The sequence below is a fragment of the Pezoporus wallicus genome, unplaced genomic scaffold, assembly GCF_028554395.1.
Source record: "Pezoporus wallicus isolate ANWC-B61680 ecotype Strahan unplaced genomic scaffold, APGP_CSIRO_Pwel_v1 contig_227, whole genome shotgun sequence".
NCBI lineage: Eukaryota > Metazoa > Chordata > Aves > Psittaciformes > Psittacidae > Pezoporus > Pezoporus wallicus.
Genome location: NW_026635704.1, coordinates 8,817,240 through 8,842,315, shown reverse-complemented (window position 1 = coordinate 8,842,315; position 25,076 = coordinate 8,817,240). Strand labels below are relative to the sequence as shown.

The 25,076-nt window shown below is 46.4% G+C and overlaps 1 protein-coding gene and 1 long non-coding RNA gene across 2 annotated transcripts; one reads left to right on the top strand and one right to left on the bottom strand.

The window, feature by feature from the left end:
• Positions 1-2,748: 2,748 nt before the first annotated feature.
• GATA6 (GATA binding protein 6) lies at positions 2,749-22,276 on the bottom strand. Its single transcript, XM_057397606.1, is given in 6 exon segments — positions 2,749-4,356; positions 12,619-12,725; positions 12,820-12,907; positions 14,346-14,471; positions 17,702-17,868; positions 21,361-22,276. Coding segments are annotated over 6 exon segments (1,557 nt in total). The 5' UTR covers positions 22,262-22,276; the 3' UTR covers positions 2,749-4,188.
• LOC130592905 (uncharacterized) lies at positions 22,139-24,826 on the top strand. The gene is made up of 3 exons (XR_008970692.1): positions 22,139-22,265; positions 24,088-24,200; positions 24,289-24,826. It is a non-coding gene; the product is annotated as an uncharacterized LOC130592905 (long non-coding RNA).
• Positions 24,827-25,076: the final 250 nt, after the last annotated feature.

Genomic DNA, 25,076 nt, shown 5'->3' with positions numbered 1-25,076 from the left:
ATCAGTAGACACCCTCAATGCCATGCTGAAAAATACCACTCTGGACCATGGCATGGATCTCAATTTATGTCAAGCACTTTGAACAGAAAATAATATAATTATGGGTGAGGGCGGCAGGAGCATTACTAAATCAGAACCTGGGACCTAGGGAAGCCTGGAGCCCAGGATAACACAAGTGGCCAGGAGCAGTCTGCTCTTGAGGGGCCACCCAAGAAAATATAAGCCTTCTGGTATTGTTTAGTGGAAGAGCCTGAAGCAGATGCTTTGAGTCATTGGCGAATTAATTTTGGCTGTTTCCAGAGAAAAGGTGCCAAGGTGGCAAGTAAAAATATGCACTCCCCCCCCCCGAAATATTAGCTCTGAAGCTTCATTCTGGTACTACAGAGGCATTCCAGGATAACTGTGACTTGTTCAGCCTCATTTGCAACTGAAACCCGTGGTCAAACGCTCTTTGTTCTTTCTCAGCCCATCCCAGGGGCTGTCACTGAAGAGAACCAGGGGTAAGTGAGGAAAGGATCTGGCCAGCCTGTCCATCAGTATCAGTGCCATTGATGGTGAGTCAGAGCAAAGTCCAGCTCACACACTCAAAGAGCTATGCTGGCTCAGCAGAACTAAAAGGCAAAAAATTTATTTTTTTTTTTTTAAACCAAATAGCTTTATTTTGTTGAGCAGTAGCAGCTCCAACAATCAGTACACTCAGAGAGCAGTTTTGGTCAGTAGGGAGGTTCTGTTCTTAGTCTTCTTCTATGTAAAATCATAACACAGAACTTGGCTTTGAGATCCTCAGCATCTATACAGTAAGGCAACATGGTACTGCACACCCTCCCCCCCCCCCCCAATCCTTCACCTCTTACAGGGGGATGAAAACCTGATTTAGCCCTGCTTCTGGTCCAAGAAGGCAAAGTATTTCATTCTTGATGTTTTTGCTGATAAGAAATAATGGGAAACACCTTCCCTATGAAATACTGGTTTTTCTATTTTCTTTTTTTTTTTTCTTTTCCTGTTATAGCCTAAAAAAGCATTTTCAGCCTCAGATACAAGAGGAGTCTTTTCACACAAGGCTTCTCTTTATGCCCCCTGAAATAGTTACTATCTGCAGAAACAGCCACAAACCAGACCCTGGGCTAAGGTGTTGCTGAGAAGGGAACAGGGCCTCCCAGAAGCCTTCTTCAATTGTGCTGCAGTGTTTCAAAGCAACACAGCCTTCCACAGGCTGCTGGCAAGAGTGTCAGCAACTAGCTGATTTTTAGTGCTGGGTCAGCAGCCCAGAACCAGGACACACTGGTCTAAACCTCCTGGTTTATGATAACTCCGAGCAACAGAGCTCTGACATACCCAGCAGTGAGTTTTGCACTAGGCTTTTCAGAAGTGGCACACCAAACTTCACCCCTGGCAAGGCAAAAAGTAACAGAAAGGATGCCGACCCCAGCTAAGGCTGAACACACTTCAACACATTAGCAACAGCTTTTTTTGTCCATTTAAGTGTTAGCACTGGAAAATCACAGAAAAGGTTGTTTAAGCCAACAAGTGTTTCAAAAGGAAAGATATTCACCCTCTTCTCCACACTTTTTTCTTCTTTAACCCAGTGTTTCTCTGCATGGCTCACTTTGCACATAGATAATGATCTCTTTTAGTCTGTTGCAAGATCCAAGCCCACATGGCCCCAAGGCTAGCAGGGCTGGAGTACCCAACCGTGTCAACCCCCAGGGAGCGAGGATATGCGGTGGCCCAGCACCAAGCCTGGTGTGATGGCCTCACCAGGAATGGAAAAGGGTCCCTACTCCTGGCTGGCCAGAACAGCCCAAACCCCAGCTGAAGTTTAGCCTCATCCCCTTTTGCCAGAAGATATTCCCCTCCAAGCTCTGTGCTGCACCACTATTCCGCAGTCCTCACAACACCCCCAGAATAGGGAAGTGGCCTTGACTGATGGCAGTTAGAAAACCAAGGGGCAGATTCTCAGCTGGTGCAAATCCACGTAGCTTCACAGAAGGCCAAGCAGCTAATCCAGTTCAGCCCAAAGGAAGGTCTGGCTCAGAGAGGTGAAGAGACATGTTGCAGCCACTCCACGGGTCACTGAGTACAGAGGTTGGGCATCCCGGCTTCCCGGTCTGACAATACTGCCAATGTGGCTGGAAATCACAGCCGGCGGTAAGACTTGCTCTAATCAGCTGAGCAATGCAGAGGACCAGTCCTCAGAGCCAGAAAAAGGTTGTCCACTCCCCTCAATTCACTGTGTTCTCTTTTCAGCAGCAGCACCTTCAGTTTTTGCTGCCCTACACCTCTGGCCACCAGAGGATGCCAGCAGGCATGCAACAGCTCTGCCATCCAGCTGGCCTTAAGCAGTTACATCTGCAGTGGGTGGCAGGCAGGCATTTGCACACACAGGGGACCTGAGTGAAACCCTTTAGCTATGGTGTGAAGGCTGAGCAAATCCATGACAGTCCTCACAAGGCGCTGGATCAGTTCCCTGGGCTTTCATCAGAAAAACCTCCTGTTTACCCGTGAGGGGCTTGTGTTGGTAGGTAGAGGCCCTAGTTTTACATATCATCAGAAGGCGCAGTGAAGGGAGCTACAGAAATGCCACATGCAATGCCAACTTAGCTAGACAGAAGCTAGACTTCAGCTGGAGACCTTCCTTGCAGCCATCAGACACGCCGCCTATATCAAGTACATTTCCATAGCTTTTAATACAGCATAACAATTGCATTGGAGACAAAAGAGAAGGCACAGTTTACAGGAAAAAAGAAATATCCCAAAATGATACCCTTTTATTTGTAAAGCTCTGATGAAATAACATTCCAAATGACATCCCGCTTGAAGACCAATGGAAACCAACCTAACTATGCGTCAGTCATACTATACAGATTGCATCTTACATTTTCAAGATGCCAAAATATCTTATGGAGTATTTACATATGTATCAGTTAGGTAGTAAATTTTCATTGTGATTTGTTTCTTTCCAGCACACACTTATTCGATGGCAAAAAAGAAAAATACCTGGGATGCATTTGCCTTTTTGTACAACACTTTGGAGCAAATAGAGATTTTCCTGAGAGAAGGCTTGTTCTTTGAAACTCTTGCTTCAACATCTGGAAATACAGAAAGTGGATGGGGTTTTGTTGCACTAAAAAGCCTAAAGATGCCTACTTAAGTTTTTCTTTTAAATTATTTACGTACCATTAAGTTAAAATGTTTACATTCATTCATTCGTATAAAAACTGCTGTTAAATCTTATGCAAATGATTTAACACTGATTGCTGCAACGCAAATTGCACTTCTTTAAAAAATTATTGTGTATATGGAAGAAAAATATCTGATTGCTACCCTGTTTACAAATCGACTGACTTGATACAGTTCAGCCAGAAAATACGAACTTTCATAAACCTCAGTCACAGTGTACTTTAAAAGTTATATCGCAGTCTTGCAAAGTGAGTAAATATTTTAAACCAAAAAATAATCCACCAACCCCAAAAATCTCCTTAGCCAGCTGGACCTAGAGAGACTTGTACCAAACATTATGATTTCTTCCAGGGGCATAGCTGGGCTCTGAGGAGCAGAGCAAGGCACGCTGAAGATGGAGAGCGCAGGGGAGAGGACCGACAAGGAAAAGACATCAAATGTTCGGTGTGAGACGTCTGCGCCGACTTGAGCAGTACCCACTTCTGACACTCGTTACAAGGTATCTTGCTATCTCTGGTAATTAAAGCCTTTGCTACTCCCTCTCTGACACTGGAAGCTTCTGCCAGGTTCTTGGGGGAGAAGGCAATGAGAGAGTGAAAACAACTACACAATCAGAAAGGCAGCACTGCTGGGTAGGTTGAGGATGTACTTCTGGAATCTATCAACAGGTCTAGATTTCTCTCTTTTTTTTTTTTCTTTTTCTTTCCTTTTTCTTTTTTTTTTTTTTTTTTCCCTTCTTGAGAGTGTAAGGGTGCATTAGCTACATTAACTGTCCCCCGGTGGGCATTTGCTTTCCATATATTTTGCTTGCATAGATGAGGAACTGGATGCTTTGGCAGAGTCTCTTTCGGAGGCTGAAAAACACCTCTGCCACCAAGGCACAAAAACAGTTTCAGAGGAATAGTCTTTGCCAGCATTCTTGCTGCAACTGCCACTGCGACTGCTCCACAGAAGAAACCATGCGCCGACGTCTGGGGGCTGCTGCACAGTGCCAGGATCTAGCTTCCTTCATGCCAGAGCCAGGGCACACCAGGGATCTTGTCTCACGGATGCTGTCACTTCAGCTGTGGAGGTCAGGCTGACTCCTGTGTACAGCCCATCTTGACCTGAATACTTAAGGTTGCTGCTTTCGGGACTGGTGCTCTCTCCTGGGGCAGACATCACCGACGAGCTCGCCTGGAGTGGGAGAAGAGTAAAGAGAGATTTTATTGAGCAGGTAAGCTTTGCCCACACTAAGGTGTTGCGTTAAGGAGTTGGAGTGCTGTGGGCTCAGGGCACAGCCACTGTCCCAGCACTTGTGTGGAAAATCAGGGTTTGTCCTCTGCTTGCCTCTGTGCCTCAAAAACTGAAAACATGCCTCAGGGTCAGCCCACTAGTTTGTTAAACCCTGCTGTTGGAAGCAGTGTCTGTATTTGGAAATGGGGACATGGCTGTATTCACAGCAAGGTGGAAAAGAAATTCTGGGATGTGCAGAAAAACCTGGAAATCAAACCATGATGAGGAAGGTAATGTGCATGTGTCCTGCTGCCCCCCTGCTGAAGGGACGCAGATGCCAACACCAAAAGGGTGATCCAGGAGTGGCAGCACCTATAGTTTTGCTTCCCCAGTATATCCCAATTCTCTAGCAGAAGATGGGGAGCACCTCCTGGAAATCAGCCTTCTTTGGGACCCTCAGACCTTGAAGTGCCTAAAAACCATTCCTTGCCCTTCAAAATGCTAGCCACAGCCTTCATCCGTGTAAGTCTGGCCACTAAAGGAGATGACTTTTTCCTCTCAAGTAGAGAAATGGTATGCCTTTGAACCAGGAGCCTTTTTGTTCGCCCACCTACACGTACAAGACAACACACAGGGGAGCCCTGATAAGCACAAAGATGAATCTCTGAACCGTGCTGGAACCAGTCCATTTATTTTCAGAGAGAAATAGAGAGTTACAAAGAGAAAGAAACCATCATTTTTTCCATGAGATCCATTAAAGAGGAAAAATTTGCAGGGCCAGACAGTGAAGGGGCAATGTTTTCACCTGATAAAGGAAATGTTTAAGAGCTGACTTCATGCAAAATTAACTCTTGGATATGTCAACTTTAAAACCTTAATTTACTTGTTAATGGATAGTCTTCAGATGAGATTCCTTAAAAAGGAAAACAGAAGGAAAAAACTATCCTAAACTGTGATTGCAGGAGCTTCCCGCCTGCTGTTTAAGTGAAAAGTATACGTATTTAATCATTTTATAAGAGTAGAGGTCTTGGCTCTCCTGGAGCCTTGCCAACCTAGCAGTCCTGATAGGAAAAGCTAGGCTTCATTTAGTCAAAGGTAATATCCAAATGGTGCTGTGCAGGGTTCTTGTTGCCATGTTTAACCTAGGGAAAACCTCCCCTTCTGAAATAGCTGTTCATTGCCAGTAGTCATTCACATCTGAAACAACCTGGACTCCAGTATTTTCTTTAGCTTTTATTAAAATGGTTGATGGCCACTATTCTTCCACTTGTCTGCTTGTCCCCCCAAACCAGCCAAAATAGCTCTAGTCCTAAGAAATACGGTTTACCACTCTCAAATACACACTTATTAGTCAGTGACAATGAAGCTCCATACCCTCTTTCCCTGTGACTACAGATGGCAAGTTCAACGAGGCAGGTTTCATGCTAACCTTTGCGTCCAGTTTTGGTCTTGCATCAGCCTGTTTTTTCAAAAAGGCATTTTTAATAACTAATACATCAAATAAACTCCTCAGAGCATAAAAGACATAATTTTTAAGAGCCTGAGGCTCCCCACAGTGGAAGAAGGGTTTAAATTAGAGCTCAGCAGTGTTTGCTCAACCTGAGCTAAAAATACTGCAAACTGCTTTGAAAGGCTCCCATTTACCCATACGTGCCACTGTTGTTCCAGTAGGCAAATATCTTATCACTACCTGTTTTTTCTGGGCCTGGAAAGTGTAATTCACCCTTTTCCTGATTGAGCCCTACAAAGGTGGGGCACAGGGACTTGTAGTTTCCATGTGGTGTTATCAGCTACCTCTCCCTCGGGCACCCCAGAAGGGAGGACACGGAGGCACGTCCTGTTTGAAGACTGCCCATCCCTGCCCGACCAAGGCCGGATCCTAGCTCCATTGAGCCACGGCGGGCAGGTCCTGGGCTGGACTGCTGGGCTTGGAAACCCCACCCCAGTAATGTCATGACAAATTCAGGCAGCTCCCAAAGTGAGACATGGAAAACAAACTTCAGCTCATGAAAAGGACGCGGCTGAATCACAGCTCCGCTCCGAGCCTGCCTATCTCTGCTCATACTTCTCCAGTGTGAAAGATGACAGAAGTTACAGTCAGTTATCAGAGGACATCTGTCAGCTGGAATAAATAATCTGAATAATGCTGCTCAAGTCACTGAGCCATTCTAATTCACAACAGCTGGCTCTATCAATAAAAAGGTAATGGATTTATTTTTATTGCTGAAATCTGATAATAGGATAGATAATCAACTGAAGGTCAACTTCCTGAGGAAAAAATGAATGAAGCCTGTAGAGAAGAGTTTGCCTCCCAAACGAACAGTGGAAGTTTGTGTTTGTATCTCCAAATATATATGTCCGTATCTTTTTACCTAAACCAGCAGAAGCTGGTCATGGGACAGCCCCCAGGAAGGTTTTCTGAATAGGAGATGGTCTTTGATGCTCACAGGGAGACCTCAGTCAAAGCACAGAGAGATTTAAGACATCTACATCTTACCCAAACCTGATGTCAGCACCCTGGAGCCAAATCCACCCCCCCTAAAACTGGTCCAGATCAAACCAGCACTTGAGGAGCAGCATCAGCATCTCTGGCTGAAGAACTCCTGCTTTCTGCCACCCAATCCCTCCTGCACCGTCTTCCCATCACAAAGATCAGGGAGAGGGGAGGGACGCCCCCCTTTAGCTTTTCCTCACGCCTCTACAGGGAGTAGGCAAAAGCTCTGAGTGAGGAGCAGTGCTAACAGCTGGAAGGGGTGGCAAAGGGCCTTGGTCTAGACCTTTGCTCTATCAGATAGACCTTTGCACTACCCACTGCACAGGTTCAAAATACTCCATGAATTTTGGACATTACACCGAGTCTGTAGTAAGCTGAGTCTCAGCTAACACTCTCTTCCTCTTCAGTTAGCCTAGTTTAGTTTTGCTGTACTTAAATGATAGCCATAGTCAGCTGAAACACACTTGCAAATATTTCTTTCGCATATAACTGTGTTGTGGTAAACTGTGGTGGAGTCCTTAATTTTCCAGCCTCGGCCTCCCTGATAACTGGCATCCCCACTGAAAGTACTTCCTCGCCACTGTCACTCCCTGATTTCTGAAGGGCAAGTCTCAACACTGCAAAACCACAGCTTTGTTTTTTATTTCATGACCCCCTTAGTAAGCAAAATTGTCATTTCTTGCCAGTTCAATTGATCCTCTTGTTTATATTGCAGACATGTAAGCTTACATATCTTCTAATCTCTCCTTTGTATAATAGCAACATAAATCTGTGGTTAATACTGCATTAATTTCCTAAGGGAGGCAACTTCCAGCGTGGCTTGGGAAAGCAGATGACCCCACTGCTGTCAAGGGTTGTATGAGTAATTGGCTTTATGGCTTTGGCAATAAAACAAAACAAAGCAAAATGTATGTGTCCGTATGCATACAGGACTCCAGGGTAGAACCAAATCTGCTCTTTTTTATCTTAGACTTCCCCACTGAAACAAAAAAGCTGGATTGGTTCATCCTGCTTGATACAAAATGAAATTATCTCTTTCAGATACGTGTACAAGGAACAAAGAAAATGAATGACTGAATGCATGAAACTGACTGGGGAAAAGAAACTAGCATCCTATTTTGTCCAGGAGTGAGGACTACTGCAGAAGAGGTAGGAGACCAAGAGAAGATTTAAACTGGAGTATCAGATCTCTCAGCATAATGCCTTGACTCCCAGACTATTTGGTATTTTAAGTTGCCATGTTCCTCAAGCCTCCTGTTGATTTTATTCCACCTGGTTTAGATAAATATTTACTCATACCAGGACTGAGGCACTGTGTTCCCATTTTCCAGGTGAAAGTCCTACCAACCGTGCTGGTGAACCTTTCTCATGGAAACTCTGTCCCAACAGCTATGAAATTATTCTATACCAACTGAAATATTATCATCAAATAGTCTGAAGAACCCTCAGACATTCAACTTTCTGATACCCAAGTGAATAGAAGATCTTTTTTAAAGAGGTCCAGTCTCTGGTTCATCCAGACTCTGAGAGATTCTGTATGGAGTCTGATTCCCCTGTAGCCTGCATGAATGTCCTACCTATCTGCTACCTGAACAGGAGCAAACACCATCACCTCTGACCATCTCTCAAACCCTGTTCTGAAAACAAAATAAAGCAAACACAGAAGACACTCTTCAGAAAATTCAGTCCAGGTTTTCAGGCATTTTGGGGATGGTTAGAACTGCATTTTCTTGCTGTCTCAGCACCTGCCAAGGCCATTTCAGTCAGCTCTCTCACTTTCTACCCTACAACACTGAAGATCCAGTTCTGAACCACTTCTCAAAGTAAATCTCGATGGGAACTAAGCACTGGGTTTACCTGCAAGACAACTATCCCAAGTTGTTCTATGGTGTGTGGTTACAGTACTTCTGAGAAAGCTCCAAATTGAAGGCAAAGGGCACAGAAGAGGAGTCATCTGAAAGAGGAGCTCCCCTGGTGCTGTTGAGCCTTTACTGACATCAGTCCTGGCTCAAGGAGCCTCTATGTCCTGCCATAAAAAGCAGATTTTACAGCAGTTTTCATACTGCATTTTATCCTAATAAGGGAATAAAGTCCCTCTAGTAATCACAGTAGTTGGAGCCCCTGTATGGAAATGGATGGGTGTGCACTACAGACCATGCCCTTTGTTTAGCAACGTATTCTGCATTGCTTTTTCCCTGTACAGTTTCAGCAGCATCAAAGAGAAAGCAGGTATAGCTGCAGATGCAGGCTGTCTGAAACCTTCAAATCTTCTTTTTATGGGGATGTAAGGCAACTTCATATATCATGCAGCTGGACCTTTTCCATGTTAGTAACACAGGACGCCCAGTACTTATAGCGCTTAAAAAAAAAAAACAGAAATAGGCCTAAATCCTAGATCCAGATGTGAATTTGGCAAATAGCCCCATTACAATGGGACAACGAAATATCTCTGATCCAAACACTTCTACATTTTGGGATGTTTGAAATCAACTTTGCACCCACAGCTATTCATTAATCATATCTTTTAAATGTTTAAACTTCAGCTAGAACATAAAATCAACATTTAAGGTTCTTGCTAATTTGTCTCAAAATTGGCATCATGGAAGATTCTCTTCATGAAACAGATAGTCTCAAAGACATTTCCAAGAGTAATTGCCACCCTTCTCTTTTTCTGTCCTCCCTTCTTTATTTTACTTTAGAAGAGATAAAGAAAAGCAGGGCAAAAAGTGAATATTACTGACACAAATGAATTCTGCTGAATTTCATTTCCATTAGATTTTTACATAACTGGGAACTCTTTTGGCAGCCTCCCATAAAAAGCATAATAAATTGCTTTTGTACCAGTAGAGGAATTCATTTTCTCTGTTTCATTTAGCAACAACATTGCTGTGAATTTCACACAACAGTTTCTAAAACGTCATCAAATTTCTCTGCCTAATGTCAGTTTGGCATTTTTCCCCTTTTCATGGAATAAAGGCTGCAGAAGTAGAAACAGAGCAAAACACAAGCAAGTTGCCATGCCAGTTGTGTAACGCATAGGGAATGAGCCAGGTCACTCTTCCAGCAGGTGTCCATGTTTTGGCAACGTCACCAGCACCGCTTGCAGGAATTGATGCCATTCCCCTTAAAGCGACTAAAGATTACAGAGCCTGGATTCATCCATCTCAGGGGCTTTTCCCTCCTGACATGGCCCAGAGAAGTTTATTCTCCTTGTGCAAAGCCATGGCCTGCTCTAAGAATAAATACAAACCTACAGGCTATCAATGGGTCAACTCAAATGGGAAAAGAAAAAATAATCAAGGAAAACAGAACTCTAGCAAAGTATCTTTGCTTCAGCATGTGATCAGATTACAGGCTGCCTTGCTCCAGAATGCTGACATCCTTCTACTCTTGACAACTTCAATGGGCTTTATGAGCGCTTAGACCCTCCCACGGGACTTAGGCCCGTAAGAAAGTATTTCTCTTCCTTTGTAGCTAGTGATCATGTTCCCAAATGATGTCTGGGGCAACACGAGCCAGTCTTAACAGCCACTACTTTCTACTTTCAACCTCCAGTCTCCCCAGCATTCATCCCATAGAATTGCTGATGCCTGGGCAAAGCCAGGAAGGATGTGGCCATGCCCACGTCATGTTCTGACAACTGCTCCTTGCAAATCCATCCCTCATATATACACATATGGGGCTGGGGTGCACTAATCCTTCCTGGGGAGGGAGGGTCAGGGGATATGCGAATGTCTGGTCTCTGCTGCTTCAGCATGTTTCACAGCCCCTCTCCATCACTTCCTTTCATTGAAATTTTTCACAAGAGGTAATTTGCAAGTGCTTTGCATATGCAGGGCACATCTGATCAAATCGTGGTGAAAAGGCTGTGCATATGTTACTGTGCTGACTGCTGGATACAAGGAGACACACTTCCCAAGCCTGTGTGCAGGTGCCCTCTCCCAGCCTGATCTGCTACAGAAAAATCAGGGATAACTGAAGTCCTAGTGCTGGAGGATGCTGTTGGGTAATTTAAGAGCACTCTCAGGGTCTCTGGGAGTTGCTCTTAGTCACAAGCAGCTCTCAACCAGCCTTTTGGATCACAAACTGTGTCCCTACCTCGCTCTTCTCTGGTACCCACATAACTCCACCTGGCAAAATCATATTACAAATGATACGATTAATAATTTAACACAAAGATTATTAATAACAGGTCTGTATGGCCTCTCCTTCCCTGACCAGCCCAAGCGTGTCCTGCCTACAGCCTACACCACTGCCTCCACCTCAGCTGGGACTGTGCTTCTAATTCTGTCCATTATATAAATCTCACAACATTCCTGAGAATCAGTAATCCTGCTTAAGGCAATGTAGCAACATATTAAGGGCAAACTGGCTTCATTTTTCCCCTTGCAAATATTAGGTGAGAGCCTAAAAGAGTACATAGTAGTTCACTGGGGGGAGTTTGAAACCCAGTAGCAGTTCGCTTTTTGCTTAGTGTTTCTCTTTTTTTGATGTGATCTGTTTATTTTATTGGAGTGACAGGATTTTCTCATGTCAAAGACAAGCCCTTTTAGTAATATCCTTCTCTGGCAGCATCCAAACCCAAAATCCGATGCCTCTGAAACTGGGTGGCCCCGTCAGTTCATGAACAGTCGCATTTGCTAAACATGTTTTTTTTTCCCCTTGTACAATGAAACTTTGTGCATCAAGAATTAAACTATTGAAAGGAATCTGTATGTTGGGAATGCTGAGCTATTGAAAAATAGTTATTATAAACAATGTCTCCCTATCATTAATAAAGGAGTAGAGAAAGCCACATTAGGAAAGCTTTTCAAAGAAATTATATGGCAGGGCAAAGGATACAGAAGGCCCAAAGAGTGAGTGTGGATATGGATATGTATAGTCAAGGGGTTAGAAATTAATCTACATTAAGCTTCACAACTTTAGCAGTAGTATTTGTTATCACAGACACTGAGTGAAGAAAGGAAGTTCGAGATGGTTTTGACTACATGATGTAAAATAAGGATCAAAACTAAAGGGATTGATCAGCATTCCTCTGGTGCTCCTCTGGAGATCAGTGCTGCCAGATGCTGAGCATCTGGTCCCAGAGGAACCCTCTGTGAGGAGAAGGCCAATCTCCTATGCACTGCAATCAGCAGGGCACCCCACCCTGGTTTCATCTGGTTCTGTGTCATGGTTTAAGTGCATATCTTAGTTTAAAACAAAAGCCTTTATATTTCCTTTCATACAGTAGCATAACATTTTGCTGGGGTTTATCAGCAATTTGGGATAATGCATAAAAATGCATATATATATTAAACAGCTTTTGGGAAGCATAGCAGCAGTGCCTTGAATTATAAATTCTTATCGGATCACTTCAGAAGAAGAGGGGCACATGCACAATTGTTTCTTGAAAGGATCAGTCCGGCATGATTTATTGTCTTTGCTCCAAAAGAAAACCTTTGAAATGGAACAACCTGAACGTTTCAAAACAAAGTATCTGGGGTTAAGCTGTGGTTAACTTAATCATAAAAGTTATATAGATCTTAATTAAGAGGTTTGTAAAGTACTTCAGCTTGTCGTTCTGTTTACAGCTATATGTAATATCCTCCGAAAATCTTGTTCCAGTATCAGCTAACAAAACTGAAAAGTTTGTTTAGATTATTGTTCTGCCAGATAAGATAAAAGCTGTGATAACACTGCACGGTGATCAGCCTGCTTACAGATACAGACACCCACTTATAGCTTACCCCAGAAGCTGCAGTCTGTGTGCCGGGAGAAGTGGTTTTGCTACAGTCATCTGAGTTATTAGAAGACGTGGATGTTGGAGTCATAGGAACCGCAGTAGTACTGTTACCTGAAAGACGGGGAATTGGTATTTAAAACAGATATTTTCCACCAGGGGAAAAAAAACCTCTTGCAGCTCAACTGTCTTATCTTTTTATATTTACCAGAGCATGCCTTTGACTTATTTATGTTCTTAGGTTTTCGCTTCCTGGTCTGAATTCCTTCTTTTTTCATAGCAAGAGGTCGGGGAACCTGAAAAAATTAGATTTGCACACTAATCACAGAGTTGTATACTCTAATACCAAAAACCAAAACACACTACAAGGTCAAATGGTGATACTCAAAATGCCTGTACAGCACATCAATTTTTTCTGTTATAATACCAATTCAAAAAACCGTTGCTTTTTATTTGGGCAAAGCAGTGGGTTGTTTCAGGAGGTATTTTAGCTAAATAACAAAAGCAGGGAAACTTTTTTCTTTGTGTGAACTGAACAGTTTTTCCAAAACCTCAGTCAATCCACAGATTAAAAGCACACTTTTAGAGGAAAACAGCATTACTGCATTACTTGGCCAACAGGTGTGATGAAAATAAGTTGGACAGGGTATATCTGAATCGTGATTCCTTATTCCAATCATTTAGGAATTATTTTTAGTGACTGATTCTGGAAACCAGGAATGCATATGAGAGGAAAAAATATCCCTCTCTCAGTGGGCCAGCTACCAGTTCATAAACCAGTTCATCGCCCATGTCTTAGGAAAGAAGATTTAGGCCATATTTGTTTTCATAAGCAATTCAGCCCGTAATACAGCTTTATAGCATCCAAATTTATATTTATAGGGAAAACGTGCTTCAAAATCAGATTTGTATTCTGTGTCTCCACAAATACAGTCATTATAACAAAACATTGATTAAAAATTGTTTTAACTTAGTGATGATATGAGTTTGGGAAAAAGCAATTCAGGCATATGTTTACTATCATTATAATATTTAAACCTGCAATATAATTTACTTTTTTCTTGAGGGCTAGAACAAGTCCCAAACACTCTTAATGCCCATGCTCTTCAAACACTTCTGCTTGACTGTAACTTAATCCACCGAGGCATAACAGGATCTGAATTTCACACAAAACATACTCCATCACATTCAGGATACAGCTATTTTCTTCCTCTAGTATTGCCTAGCAAAGGCTGAAATCACATTTAAATTTTTGCTGGCATAACTATGACTTGAATTACATTTAAAGTTTTGCTGGCATAGCTACGTCTGCCCATGAAAAATGGTCTTATTAAAGGTTAGGGGTTTTTTTTTCCCACCACTGACAAGCTGTTTTAAATCCCATTGGCAAAAAGACCTCTGCCGCTCATCTGTTTCTTTGTACAGATCTGTCAGGAAAGCCACAACGGCAAACACATAACTTGTCACAGGCATAACTTGCTAAAATGGTTTAACCATTTTCTAATGTCACACATTTTTTGGTCATTTTATCCATTTTGTTCACTGTTTTTTAACTCCACAGCCCAAACTATGAGCCAAGATCATTAGCATTAGCAGAAACATTGCCCCAGCTTGAGGAAGCCCAACACCACTCCTCAAAGCCACCAGGTACCCGCTAGCGGGAAGACCACCCCTTCCCCAAAGCTGATTCAGAGCCTGTGGGGAATGTCCCTAGGTGAAGAAGCAGCCACTTACCCCGTGGAGCTTCATGTAGAGGCCGCAGGCGTTACAGACGGGCTCACCCTCCGCGTTCCTCCGCCACAGGGTGGTGGTCGTGGTGTGGCAGTTAGCACAGGACAAGCCCAGCCGCCGTGAAGAGGGCTAGAGGCAAGAACAGGCAAACACGGGCATCAGCAGGCAGGCAGGAGCAAATGACTGATGCCTTTAGAGTTTATGAAAAGTAATTTAACACACAGTGGGGACAGTAGAAGCTTTTTTAATACCATCTATCAGTGGCACCCCAGAAGTAAAATGAGGTTAACATCATTTCAGAGATAGGAAAGCTGGTATGAAGAGGTACTGTGAGATTGCAGCTCTGGGCAGTCACAGCAGAGGCTGCTGACACATGGACGTCTGTTCAGACCACTGGGCACTGACTATTCCTCCAGCAGGACAGCTAGGATGTCCTCCATTCAGCTGAGGAGAAGGCACATCAGTCCTGTGCCGCCTCTCCAGCTGGTTCAATGCCCTCTCCCGTCTGTGACTGGCAATGAGGTCCTTTCCAACCCTAACTGTTGAGGCAGCTCTGAACCTGCCAGCAATACTGCCTACTCATCAGAAAAATAAACCCCTTTAACCACCTGCCCTCAGCAGCACCACAACTAGAGAAAACTTTCCTGGGCATCATACAGCAGCAGCATCTTTGTAAAATATCCTTTTATCAGCACCCATTCTATCCTTGCATTAAAAAACAATGTGTCCTGGGAGCATGTTTTACAGAGCAGACCTCCCCCTTGGCCAGCAGAAAAGGTGGTGGGTGACAACAAGGTCCCCACTGCAAACAAGCCATTTATGACGCTCTTCCGTGGAGTTTGGAGCCAAGATGAAGCAACCTTGTATCAGAAATAACTGTATAACCTGGAGCTTTATGGCTGCAGGCTGTATATCATAAGTGAAGGCAGTCCTCATAAACATGTGAAACGAAGGTGAATGGGTTATAAAAGTCCCTGTAACAAGTGATCTCTTTTACATTCATCATAAGCAAAGAATTCCAGCTACATCATAAATCTAGTCTTTTTCAAAGTATTGCATTGTCAAAAAAGATAGAAAAAAAATCTGTGCCTAGCTCTGTGTCTGGCAGCAGAACAAGTTTACACGGAGAAGTCAGTTTTAGAGGATTGCATTAATCTTATTCTGACTATAAAGCACCCATAACCGAAATTACTAACTTAAGGGTACAATGCCCTTCCTCTTGAATCATTTACTGCTGGGTTGTTAGAAGTAACTCGGTCACCTTTGATACCGCAAAGCTGCCTGCCACTAGGGAAAGCGATAAAAATGTTGTGAGAATGAAGAATATTCCAGAGTAATAACCCAGTTTTGTGAATTTTACTCATCTGAGTTTCTTTAGCAGTAAGCCTTTATCTTACGCCACAGCTCAGAAAGAAATCTAGATTAAATATGAATTCTGTAACTTTGAATCAGTAACCCATTATTAATTGCACAGCGAAAGACAAACAACACAGCCAAGAGTAATATAGGCTGACGTACACTCATATGCTTTTTAATCTTAAAAATACAGATCTCGCGAAAACAGATTTTTTTTACCTCATTATTAAATATGTATGCGTATAGCATCTAATTAAATTAAGATTTGATTAAATGCAAGTTTGACATATTTTGGGTAAAAAAGCTGGTCTTAAACATATATGCTTCGTTTTCTTTCTTTGCATACGAAATGCCATCAGACATTTCATTCTATTAAATCTTTCTTTTCTGCAGTCTGGTATAAACCTTCATACATTCTATTTCGATAGCTTTTGCTCGTTCCCGTATCTAAACAGACACTGGGTTTTTGCACGTTTTGAAGCTAAAATGACTTTCTGTTGTAGGAATTTTATCAGAAACTTCAAGGCAATCTAAACATATTTAGCATTTTCAAGACATTTTCCTTTCTCACCTACATATTTCCAACTGTATGAATACACAGTCATGCTTGATTTATAGTTATGGCCAGTGTACTCAGTAGGGATTGTTATGCAGAGCTATCTCAGAGTTATTTGACCGAGGTGTCAAGCTGAAATCAGGCTGTGGTTTGACTCTGATTTAGTCTCCTCATCCCCAATCCCCTTCCAAAAAAACCGGAGGAGCACAGAAATGCCAAAGCTGGGTATCAGCTACTTGAAATCTGCATTGGACCAGGGTGCCATGGTCAGGCAAGCTCTGACACTTCAGACAAGTGGCAGATCTGGCCCGTCTGCTGCATTTGCCCCCAGTAATGAGAACACCTTGTGTTGAGAAATGTAGTGAACCACCAGCTAGAAAAAATGGGCAACTAAGAGTAATTAACATCTGGCTTACAGTTAAATTAACTCTTTGGCTTAAAGAAAGGTGGTGTGTGTTCTTGAGCGCTTACTGTCTGCTCTGATCATTGCGTATTTTGGTTTTGCTCCCCTCACTGTTCCCGTAAGGGCATTAAATTCAAGCGGTTGTGAAATAAAGACTGGGATGTATTTTAATGCTAAGAAATCAGGCATGGAGCAAAGCAGCTGTCGATTGAAAGGGGCTTGAAAGGCCAGTGGGTTTGATACACTGTCTCCATACACAGGGGTCCGAACATCAGCTTGGATTATACCACGGTGATTTATTGTGGCTCACTCCGTAACAGCCATTACTGAAGAGCATATTCTTTCTCTCTGCTGACCTCCACCCAGATTTGCTAAACATAATGTGCAGTTCCCGCTTGTTAAATTTTCTCCTTGCCTATTCAGTGCCAGCCGGAGTTATAAACAGGGGTTCTGGTTTGTACTATTTATTTCCCCCCTAGTTTTAGGAGTATATTTTTAGAAAAATTGCCGCTCATTTCTTAGGAGTGAAACAAAACAAAGGCTATTATCATTGTTTAAACAATTGGTTTTCTTTGAATTATATACAAAACTTGCTTACATTCCCAAGGATCGAGCTCTCAGCAAACAAAGCAGGTCTGGAGAAATTCCGAGCCCTCTGAACAAACACTTTCCAACCTTGAATTACTTTTTTTTTTTTTCCTTTTTTGCTTTTGGAAACATCCAGCATCAGCAGCACAAATTTATTCCAAGCCACCTATGCCCCCTCACCAACAGGGTCCATCAGCTCAAACAGCCAGGCTTGCCCGTGTCCGATGTGGGGCTCACAGGGAGCAGAGGGCGATTTCACTAGCATAAGGCTCAGAGGTGGGCCCAGAGCTACCAGCGCTGTCGCCCCTCACCGTGATCTCTTTGACCTGACAACCTGGTCAGGAGCCTGGGGGATGACGGGGCTAACACACTCAGATTGCCCCTGCTTTCCGCCTAGCAAGCTTTGACTGGGGATCCCGCGGACCGCAGTTCTTCCCCCCTTCTATCCCCACTCACCACTCTCTTCTGGGGCTTGATGAGGGGCCGGCTGAGGCCGTTCATTTTCGTGTACAGCCCGCAGGCGTTGCACAGGTAGTTGCCGGTGCCGTCTCTCCGCCACAGCGGGGTCTGGATGGAGCCGCAGTTGACGCACTCCCGGCTCTCGGAGAGGTCTTCCAGCAGCTCTGGAGGGCAGAAGCAGAGATAGGAGGTGGGGCTCGGCCGCCGGCGGGCGCGGAGCCCTGCGGATCGCCGCGGAGCGCTTCCCCGACCCTGCCACACTGTGAGAGGGGCCCCGGGGAGCAAGAAACCGGCGCTGTTCAGCTTCGGAAAAGCAATTCCCGGGAGTGACCGCTACCACGCGACCCTTTTTTTTTTTTTTTTTTAACAAAATCCTTTTTTTCTTTTTCCTTTTTTATTTTTTTTTATTTTTAGTTTCTTTCAATGTACCAGGCTCGCCGCCAGACCCGGCGCAACTTTTGCTTCACGAACCGGAGCCGGTGATCCCCAGGAGAAGCTGAGGAAGGCGGGGGGATGGAGAGGAGTGTTACCAGCCATATGGAGCAGAGATCCCTGGCACCCCGCACTCCCGTCGGGATGCGACCCCGGAGCGACCCGAGGTGTGTTCGAGGGGTGCAACCCCCGTCACGGTGCCCACAGTACGGGGGGTACCTGCCTTTGAGGGGGCAGAGAGAGTTAGGTGACGGCCAGAATAGCCTTTTCCCGGATGTAAGGGACGGGGTGTAAGGATGTGAGGACATAAATATATAAAGATATAGACGGTTATATATATATAAAAATATAAGGGGATATATATATGTATAAATATAAGGATATAATGGATATATATAAATATAAGGACATAAATACATAAAGGCATAGGGAGCTGTGGTCTTGCCCAATATTCATTTCCCCAGGCTACGGTTGGGCAAGGAGTTTTTACCTCCACTCTCATTTTAAATGCCTTGCAACTAGTATAACTCAAAGTTTAGAGACAGCGTTTGGGACTCTGGTATGTCAAGGGTGGCGATGGGGAGCAAGCACTTCGCCTCAGCTATTTGGTCAAATTTGAGATGGTTGGTAGGAAACAGAGGAAATGGGAAAATATGTGGTATTCTGCCTCTTGCTCTTGTAGCTACTGAACACTGAGGGAAAAGGGTCTAAAAGCACTGCAAAAAAAATAAAGAGAATCGAGCTATAAAAGCAAACAGCTTCACCCCTGCGAATCTTTATGTTCTTGTTCTGACTCGTTATCTCCATATTTCGGGACAGCGGGAATAAATACGGGTTTTACAAATAGAAATTATAAAAGTAGGTGTCTGTATGTATTTCTGCAGTAGCTTTCGAGTCGAGGCTGGGAAGGTCTGTTTCACTCACAGCTTCGCCTCTGATATTTCTGCTTCCCCCCCCCCCGCTACCTGTTTTAATTCATCCCTGGCTTAGTTTTCCTTTCCCTCACTAGCTGTGAAGGGATAGAGCTCGCTAACCTCAGGCAGCTCTGGGACAGTGCTGCGGTGACACGAAGCGTACCCAGCTGAGACAGAACGGGCCCAAAGGCCCGAACCCACAGAAATCCTTTTCTCACCTCCCTTCGTTTGGAAATTATTAGGCGCTAAACCGGAATGGGCACACGGCAGAGTCCAGACAGCACAGTTCAGCTTACGTTGTCAGCCTCTAGCTCATCGCTAAGATTTATTAATCTTTGCACTAAAAGCGCCATTGAGGGCTGTAATCAGGAAAATGCTTAAGGCTTCAAGGACGCTGGAAGTTAAACAGTTATTTGTCTCAGCTATTTGCTTTATAACGTTATCTCCACGCCTGCAGAAAGAAATCCTGCCGTGACAATACTTCTCAAGCATTTAAAAGTATTTTTTGTTTCCTCTAAGTGCGCGAGAAATACATCTCCAAGGAAAGCAAATTAAAGTTTTAATTCTACACACGGTTTTAGTAATGGTGAGAAATCTGCATCAAACTGCCTAATATTTAGCTGTAATATATATATATTTTATATATACGTGATTTTATATATATATATATATAATGACTATCCTTTTCCTGACTGCTGACAGGATTATTGGAAAGGAGGAAGCAAGGAAGCGGCCCCAGCGCCGCGACTGCTCGCGCTGCCTATACTGCCTGCTCCTTCCCAGCTGGGCCGGGGTTCAGCAGCTCCAGAGGCACAAGGGAGGACGTGAGACTCCCTCCGAAGCAAGTGGAAGTTCCATGCCCTTCATCTCAGAAGGCTTGGCATTCCTGCCGCAGCCTCCTTCTGCACTCTGTTCGCTCCCTCCTGTGCTGCTTCTGCCCCATCCCTCTCCTCTCCCTTCCTTCAGATTCCGCAACTTCACCTCTATCCCGAAAAAAAAAAAATAAAATTAAACAATATCCACAACAAGGTTATTATTTTTTTTCCATTCATCACCTATTTTTGCACTGTAACTCTCGGAAATTGAAACTTCCATATCGCCCCGAGATGTGGTTTCTCGGGTTTGCTCTGCGCTTCTTCTACCTTCACTACAACTGAGTCGTCTTTCCTGTCTTATGTTAGTAAACACCAAGTGGGAGGCTTAAAATGCCTAAATCTACCGGGGTATTATCGAGATACAGGAGGAGGGAGCATCGTGTACACCCCTATAGGGAGGTGAAAAGCCATCGAGTAATTCTCTGCAACACTACTGAAAGAGAAAATCACAGTGTATAGAAAATACACCTACCTCGTGGGTAGTTTATGATTAGAGCAAATGCTGATCAAATGTGTTTGTGCGCATGTATATACGTACACATATATACATAAATATACAGACGTATATATAAATATGCATAAATACATGTAAATATATACCTATAAATATACCTAGATAAATACACAAACACACACACCTCTATATGCATCTATATTTTTATATATATATACATATATTCTAAAGCTGAAGAGACTTTAAAGCTGAAGATCGTTAATCTTTCTACTTCTGATTAAATCTTTGCAGCTCAGCCTCCACTTCTACGGCTGATTTAATGACACCGAGAATTTCCTGAACTAAAAAAAGAAGGGACGGGACACCTCGGAAGCGAAAGTAAAATACCATCAGGAGGTGCCATGTTTTAACAGCAGTTTATAAACAGGGGTTCTCGTTCATATCCGAGGTTTTGCTTTGCTCCTTTTCGTTTATAACGGAACAGTGAAGCGGTTTGAGTTTGAAATAATGCAAAATGGCTAAGCGAGCCCCTGTGCTTTCCCTCTAGGCTACAGGAAAGGTGAATTCGCAATTAGATTGATTAGACTGCCGCATTTAGGGAAAGGTAGAATGTAGAGCTACGAAAATTAAAAGCCCGGCTTACACTGGGCCATTCGTTTTGTGAACGCAGTTTGCAACCGAAACTGCCAGAGTCCAAACAACGCCGCTTGCATTTTGGTTTTTTTCTTGGGGGGGGGGGGGCTATTCCCTCCCAAACCACCGCTAACGACGAAAGCTACCTCCATTCCACGAAAGACACGGTCCCGGGGTCGCCGTCCCGCCACCGCATCACGCAGCCCTCGAAACCCGAGCCGGAACGGCCCCGCTGCCCCCTCTCCGCTCCCCCCTGGGGCCCGGCAATGGGCAGCCCCGACGTACGGCTGCCGCCCTTCCTGCCCACGCTGTCCTGCCCGCCCCACCGCTCCCGGCGACGGGTCTTACCTGTGCTGGGAGCCCGGACGGGGATGGGGGCAGCTCGGCCCTGGAGGCAGTGCAGCATGGAGTTCTCGAAGGGCGCCGTGGGCCAGGCCGGCGTGAGCTGCGGCCCCACGTAGGACGTGTAGGGCCCCGGGTAGGAGCCGTTCAGCGGCCGGGCCAGGGGGCTGTACTGGTCCCTAGCACCCAGGCTGTTGCTGTAGGCGCCGGGATCCCGGGAGGCCCCGTTAGCCACAGGCGAGCTGGGGGAGTATGGGAAGCGGCCCGAGGGGTGGGAGCCGCCGCCGGTGCTGTACGAGGGGCTCTCTGCGGCTGGCTGAGACCAGACGGCATGGCCGCCGCCCGGGTGGCTGGGCTGGGCCGCCCCGCTGCCCTGCAGGTACGGCAGAGTGGGCAGCATGGAGCCCACGCGGGTCGTGGGCACGTAGACCGGTGAGCTGGGCGTGGAGTGCATGAAGCCGCTCGGAGATCCGTCGTAAGGCGTGGGGCCCTGGGCGGCGGAGATTGCCAGGGTCTGGTACATCTCCTCGGGCTGCTCGGCGCCGAGGGCGCTCAGCTTGGGGCCGCGGCTGGACCAGATCAGCTTGTTGGTTTGGTCTAAATCCGCGAAGAGCAGGATGTCCTCCCAGCTGGGCAGGCCGGAGTGGTGGGCGGCCCCAAAGGGCACCTAGGGAGCGAGCAGCGACCTGCCCTCGGTGGCGGGGGGCGGCGGAGGAGCCGGCCGGTGGCTGCCGTTGGGCTCCGGCAGAGGAGTCTTGGAGGAGCCGCCTGAGGAGGAGGACGACGAGGAAGAAGGGGGCGAAGGAGGAGACGGACGCTGCTCCCTGGTAGCGAAGGGGCAGGAGGAACCGCCGGCGTCCGCAGCGCACCGCTTCACCGTGCACCAGCCGACTTCAGCCACGGCCATCCAGGTCCCCTTCAACCGCTGGGTGTGGATGGGGAAGGGGAGGAGGGGAGGCGGAGGAAGAGTGAGAGGGGGGTCCGCAGGGCAGGGCGGGGTAGGAGGACACAAAAGGGAGGGGGGGTGGGGGGTGAGAGAAAGAATAATAAAGTTTGCAAACAGGACAGCCCGTCTCCCTCCCTTAATGAGATTCATCAGGGCTTATCTGGACCTTCTGAACGCTTAATCAGTCATGTCGCCTCTGCGCTAGTGTCCCCTGCCCCGGCGGAATGGGATCAGGGAGCCCAGGTCTACACGTGCTCTGCCAGCCACGGATCACGGTCCCGCGGGACCAGGGCTGCGGGATCCGAGCTGCTCCCTCTCCCCCCCCCCCCCCCCATCCCGCCTTCCCTGCTACGGATTTGAACGTGAAGCGCTCTGGGGGGAAGGAAGGTGGGCGAGAAGACCTGGAGAGAGAGGGGACCGAGAGGGAAGAGGGGCATTTTCCCTTGTCTGTGCCCAAGCCCCTTCCTTGGCTGCTGTGGTGGTTATTATTATGGTTATTTCAATGAATGAGTCATTTGACTCGGTTCCACCGAGAAAACAATCAGGAAGGCGATCCCTTTAAGGTTACTTCTCTAGAGAGCGATGTTAGCCTTTCCGCGCATCGTCTCGCTTGTTTGCTAATTTCCAGCCCAAGGTCAAGAAAAGGAGGAGGAAGAGCAGGAAAAGGCACTCATGAGCAGGGAGATGCGCACGGGCAGGGCCCCGACGTGTGAGCGGGGGCGAAGGAGCAAGGGCCGGGTGGGCTGTGCCCGGACCAGGACAAGCTGGCAGCCCGGACTGTGGGCCTGCCCCGAGCCCCAGCGGCACACATTTTGGGGCGGCATCCGTCTCTCAGCCAGCCGCGGCATCGGGGCCCCCGCCGAGACCGGTCCCGGTCCGGAGCCGGCGGCATGAGAGAGGCCGGACAGACACAGAGTCCCCGGTGCCCAGCCACTGAGAGAAGGGGCAGAAAGCGGAAGGAGATGCAGAGAAATGACAGCAAGAGAAGCGGGCAGTGAGGCTCTCCGCTCTCAGCCCACTTCGGGGCTCTCCAGATAACCATAGGCACATGAAGACAGAACGCATGCACACACACAGAGCCCCCTCACAGGCACCAAACACGTCTCTCCCTCCTGCGAGATAACTGGGAGATAAGGCTCCGGCAGATAACGGCTCCAGGCACCGGGATCGGATGTTTGCCCACAAAGTCCCCCTTGGGCTTCCCCAGCCAGGCACAGCGGCGGCCGCATCGCTCCCTCCCGGGGAGGCTGATAGGCAGGAGAGAGGGGAAGAAAACGAGAAATCGCGGCGGAAGAGGAGTAAGAAGAGAAGCGAGAAGCCAAACCTGTTGCCGGTGTCCCACATGGGGCCGAGGAGCGGGGCCGCTGCGGGCGGTAAATCCAGTACGGCGGGAGCAAGAGGCGACGGCGAGTCCAGCGGCTGCTATCGGAGGCTCATGTATAAAAAGGAGAGAGGAGGCGCCTCTCGCAGCCCTGCCGGAAAACTGCAGGCAGCCGGCCCTGATTGGGCTCAGCGAGCCCTAAACAAACACGCCGCTCCGCAGGGGTGCCAGTCCCGCACCCAGCCGGCCCGCAGCTGGGGGCCAGGAGAGTGCGCAGTCGGGGCGGGGGAGGTCAAGAGAACGGAGGGGGGAACAGGAAGATGGCATTTCGGGGTGCCTGCAGCGGGGGGGGGGGGGGCGGACCTCCTGCTCGGGCAAGAGCAGAAGGGGACTCCCCCTCCCAGATGCCCAGTCTTTTTCTTCTTCTTTTTAATAACATATATAATACACACATATTTTTTTTAAGGTGGCTATTCCCCTTCTGTAAGTGTTTTTCCTCGTGCCTCCTGGCCTCGCAGCAGACAGCCCCTGGCAGCGGTCCGGAAGGATGTATGCCTATTTCTCGCCCTAAGCAACCAGGTGAATGTCTCATAAAAGAAACCCCTCTCCTTAGTTTTACTCATTAAAGTCAGAGCTAACCGAGGGGAAAAAATGTGGCTCCTCCTAGAGTTGCCCGAACCGTCAGGTGAAGCCAAAGAGAGCTGTGGGATGTGTCCACCCCAGAAGCAGGCAGTAGGCATTTTTCCTGTTTCTTTCTTATTCTCTTTCCCCCACCCCTCCCCAACCCTCTTATCTCAGCTGTGTACAAACTGATATGGTACTTAGCAGGAAAGTGACTGGAAATTAAAATAACTTCGTTCACCAGAGGTTATCAGCTGGATATCTGTCATCATCAGTTTGTACAGAAAGAGTCATCTGCGGAGAAGGGCTGGATTAGAACAGAGCCCGGCTCTCGGCAGCCGGCAAGACATGAGCCATCCCGGCAGAACCCGAGCCCAAAGCTGCTGGTGCGCGGTGCTGTCGCTCCTGGGGTAGGCATGGCTTTTCTTTCCGTCTTTCCAGGCAAGGTGAATGGGAGGTGAAGAATCCGCAGTGCCAGGGATATGGTAGAACCCCGGCTGCAGCCATCCTCTCTGATGGCGGGGGAGGAACCGGTTGCGACCTCCAAGTTTTATTGTGCTTGTGAATTTTTGTGCTGTAGTGCGGCGGGGTTTGTTCGGGAAAGAATCACTTGCCCAGAAACTGTTTCTCCATGAAATTGTACGATTAAAGGCGCTACTTCTTTCTTGTCAGTTCTTTTTAAATAATATCGTTCTTTTGATCACCCTGCCAGGTTGAAACGATTTTTTTTTTTTTTTACTATTTTTAGATGGATTTTAGTGGGTGCAATATCAAATAGAAAATAAACTTTTGCAAGCGAGGGCAGCCACTCGTCGGTAAACGTCCGGCGTGCCT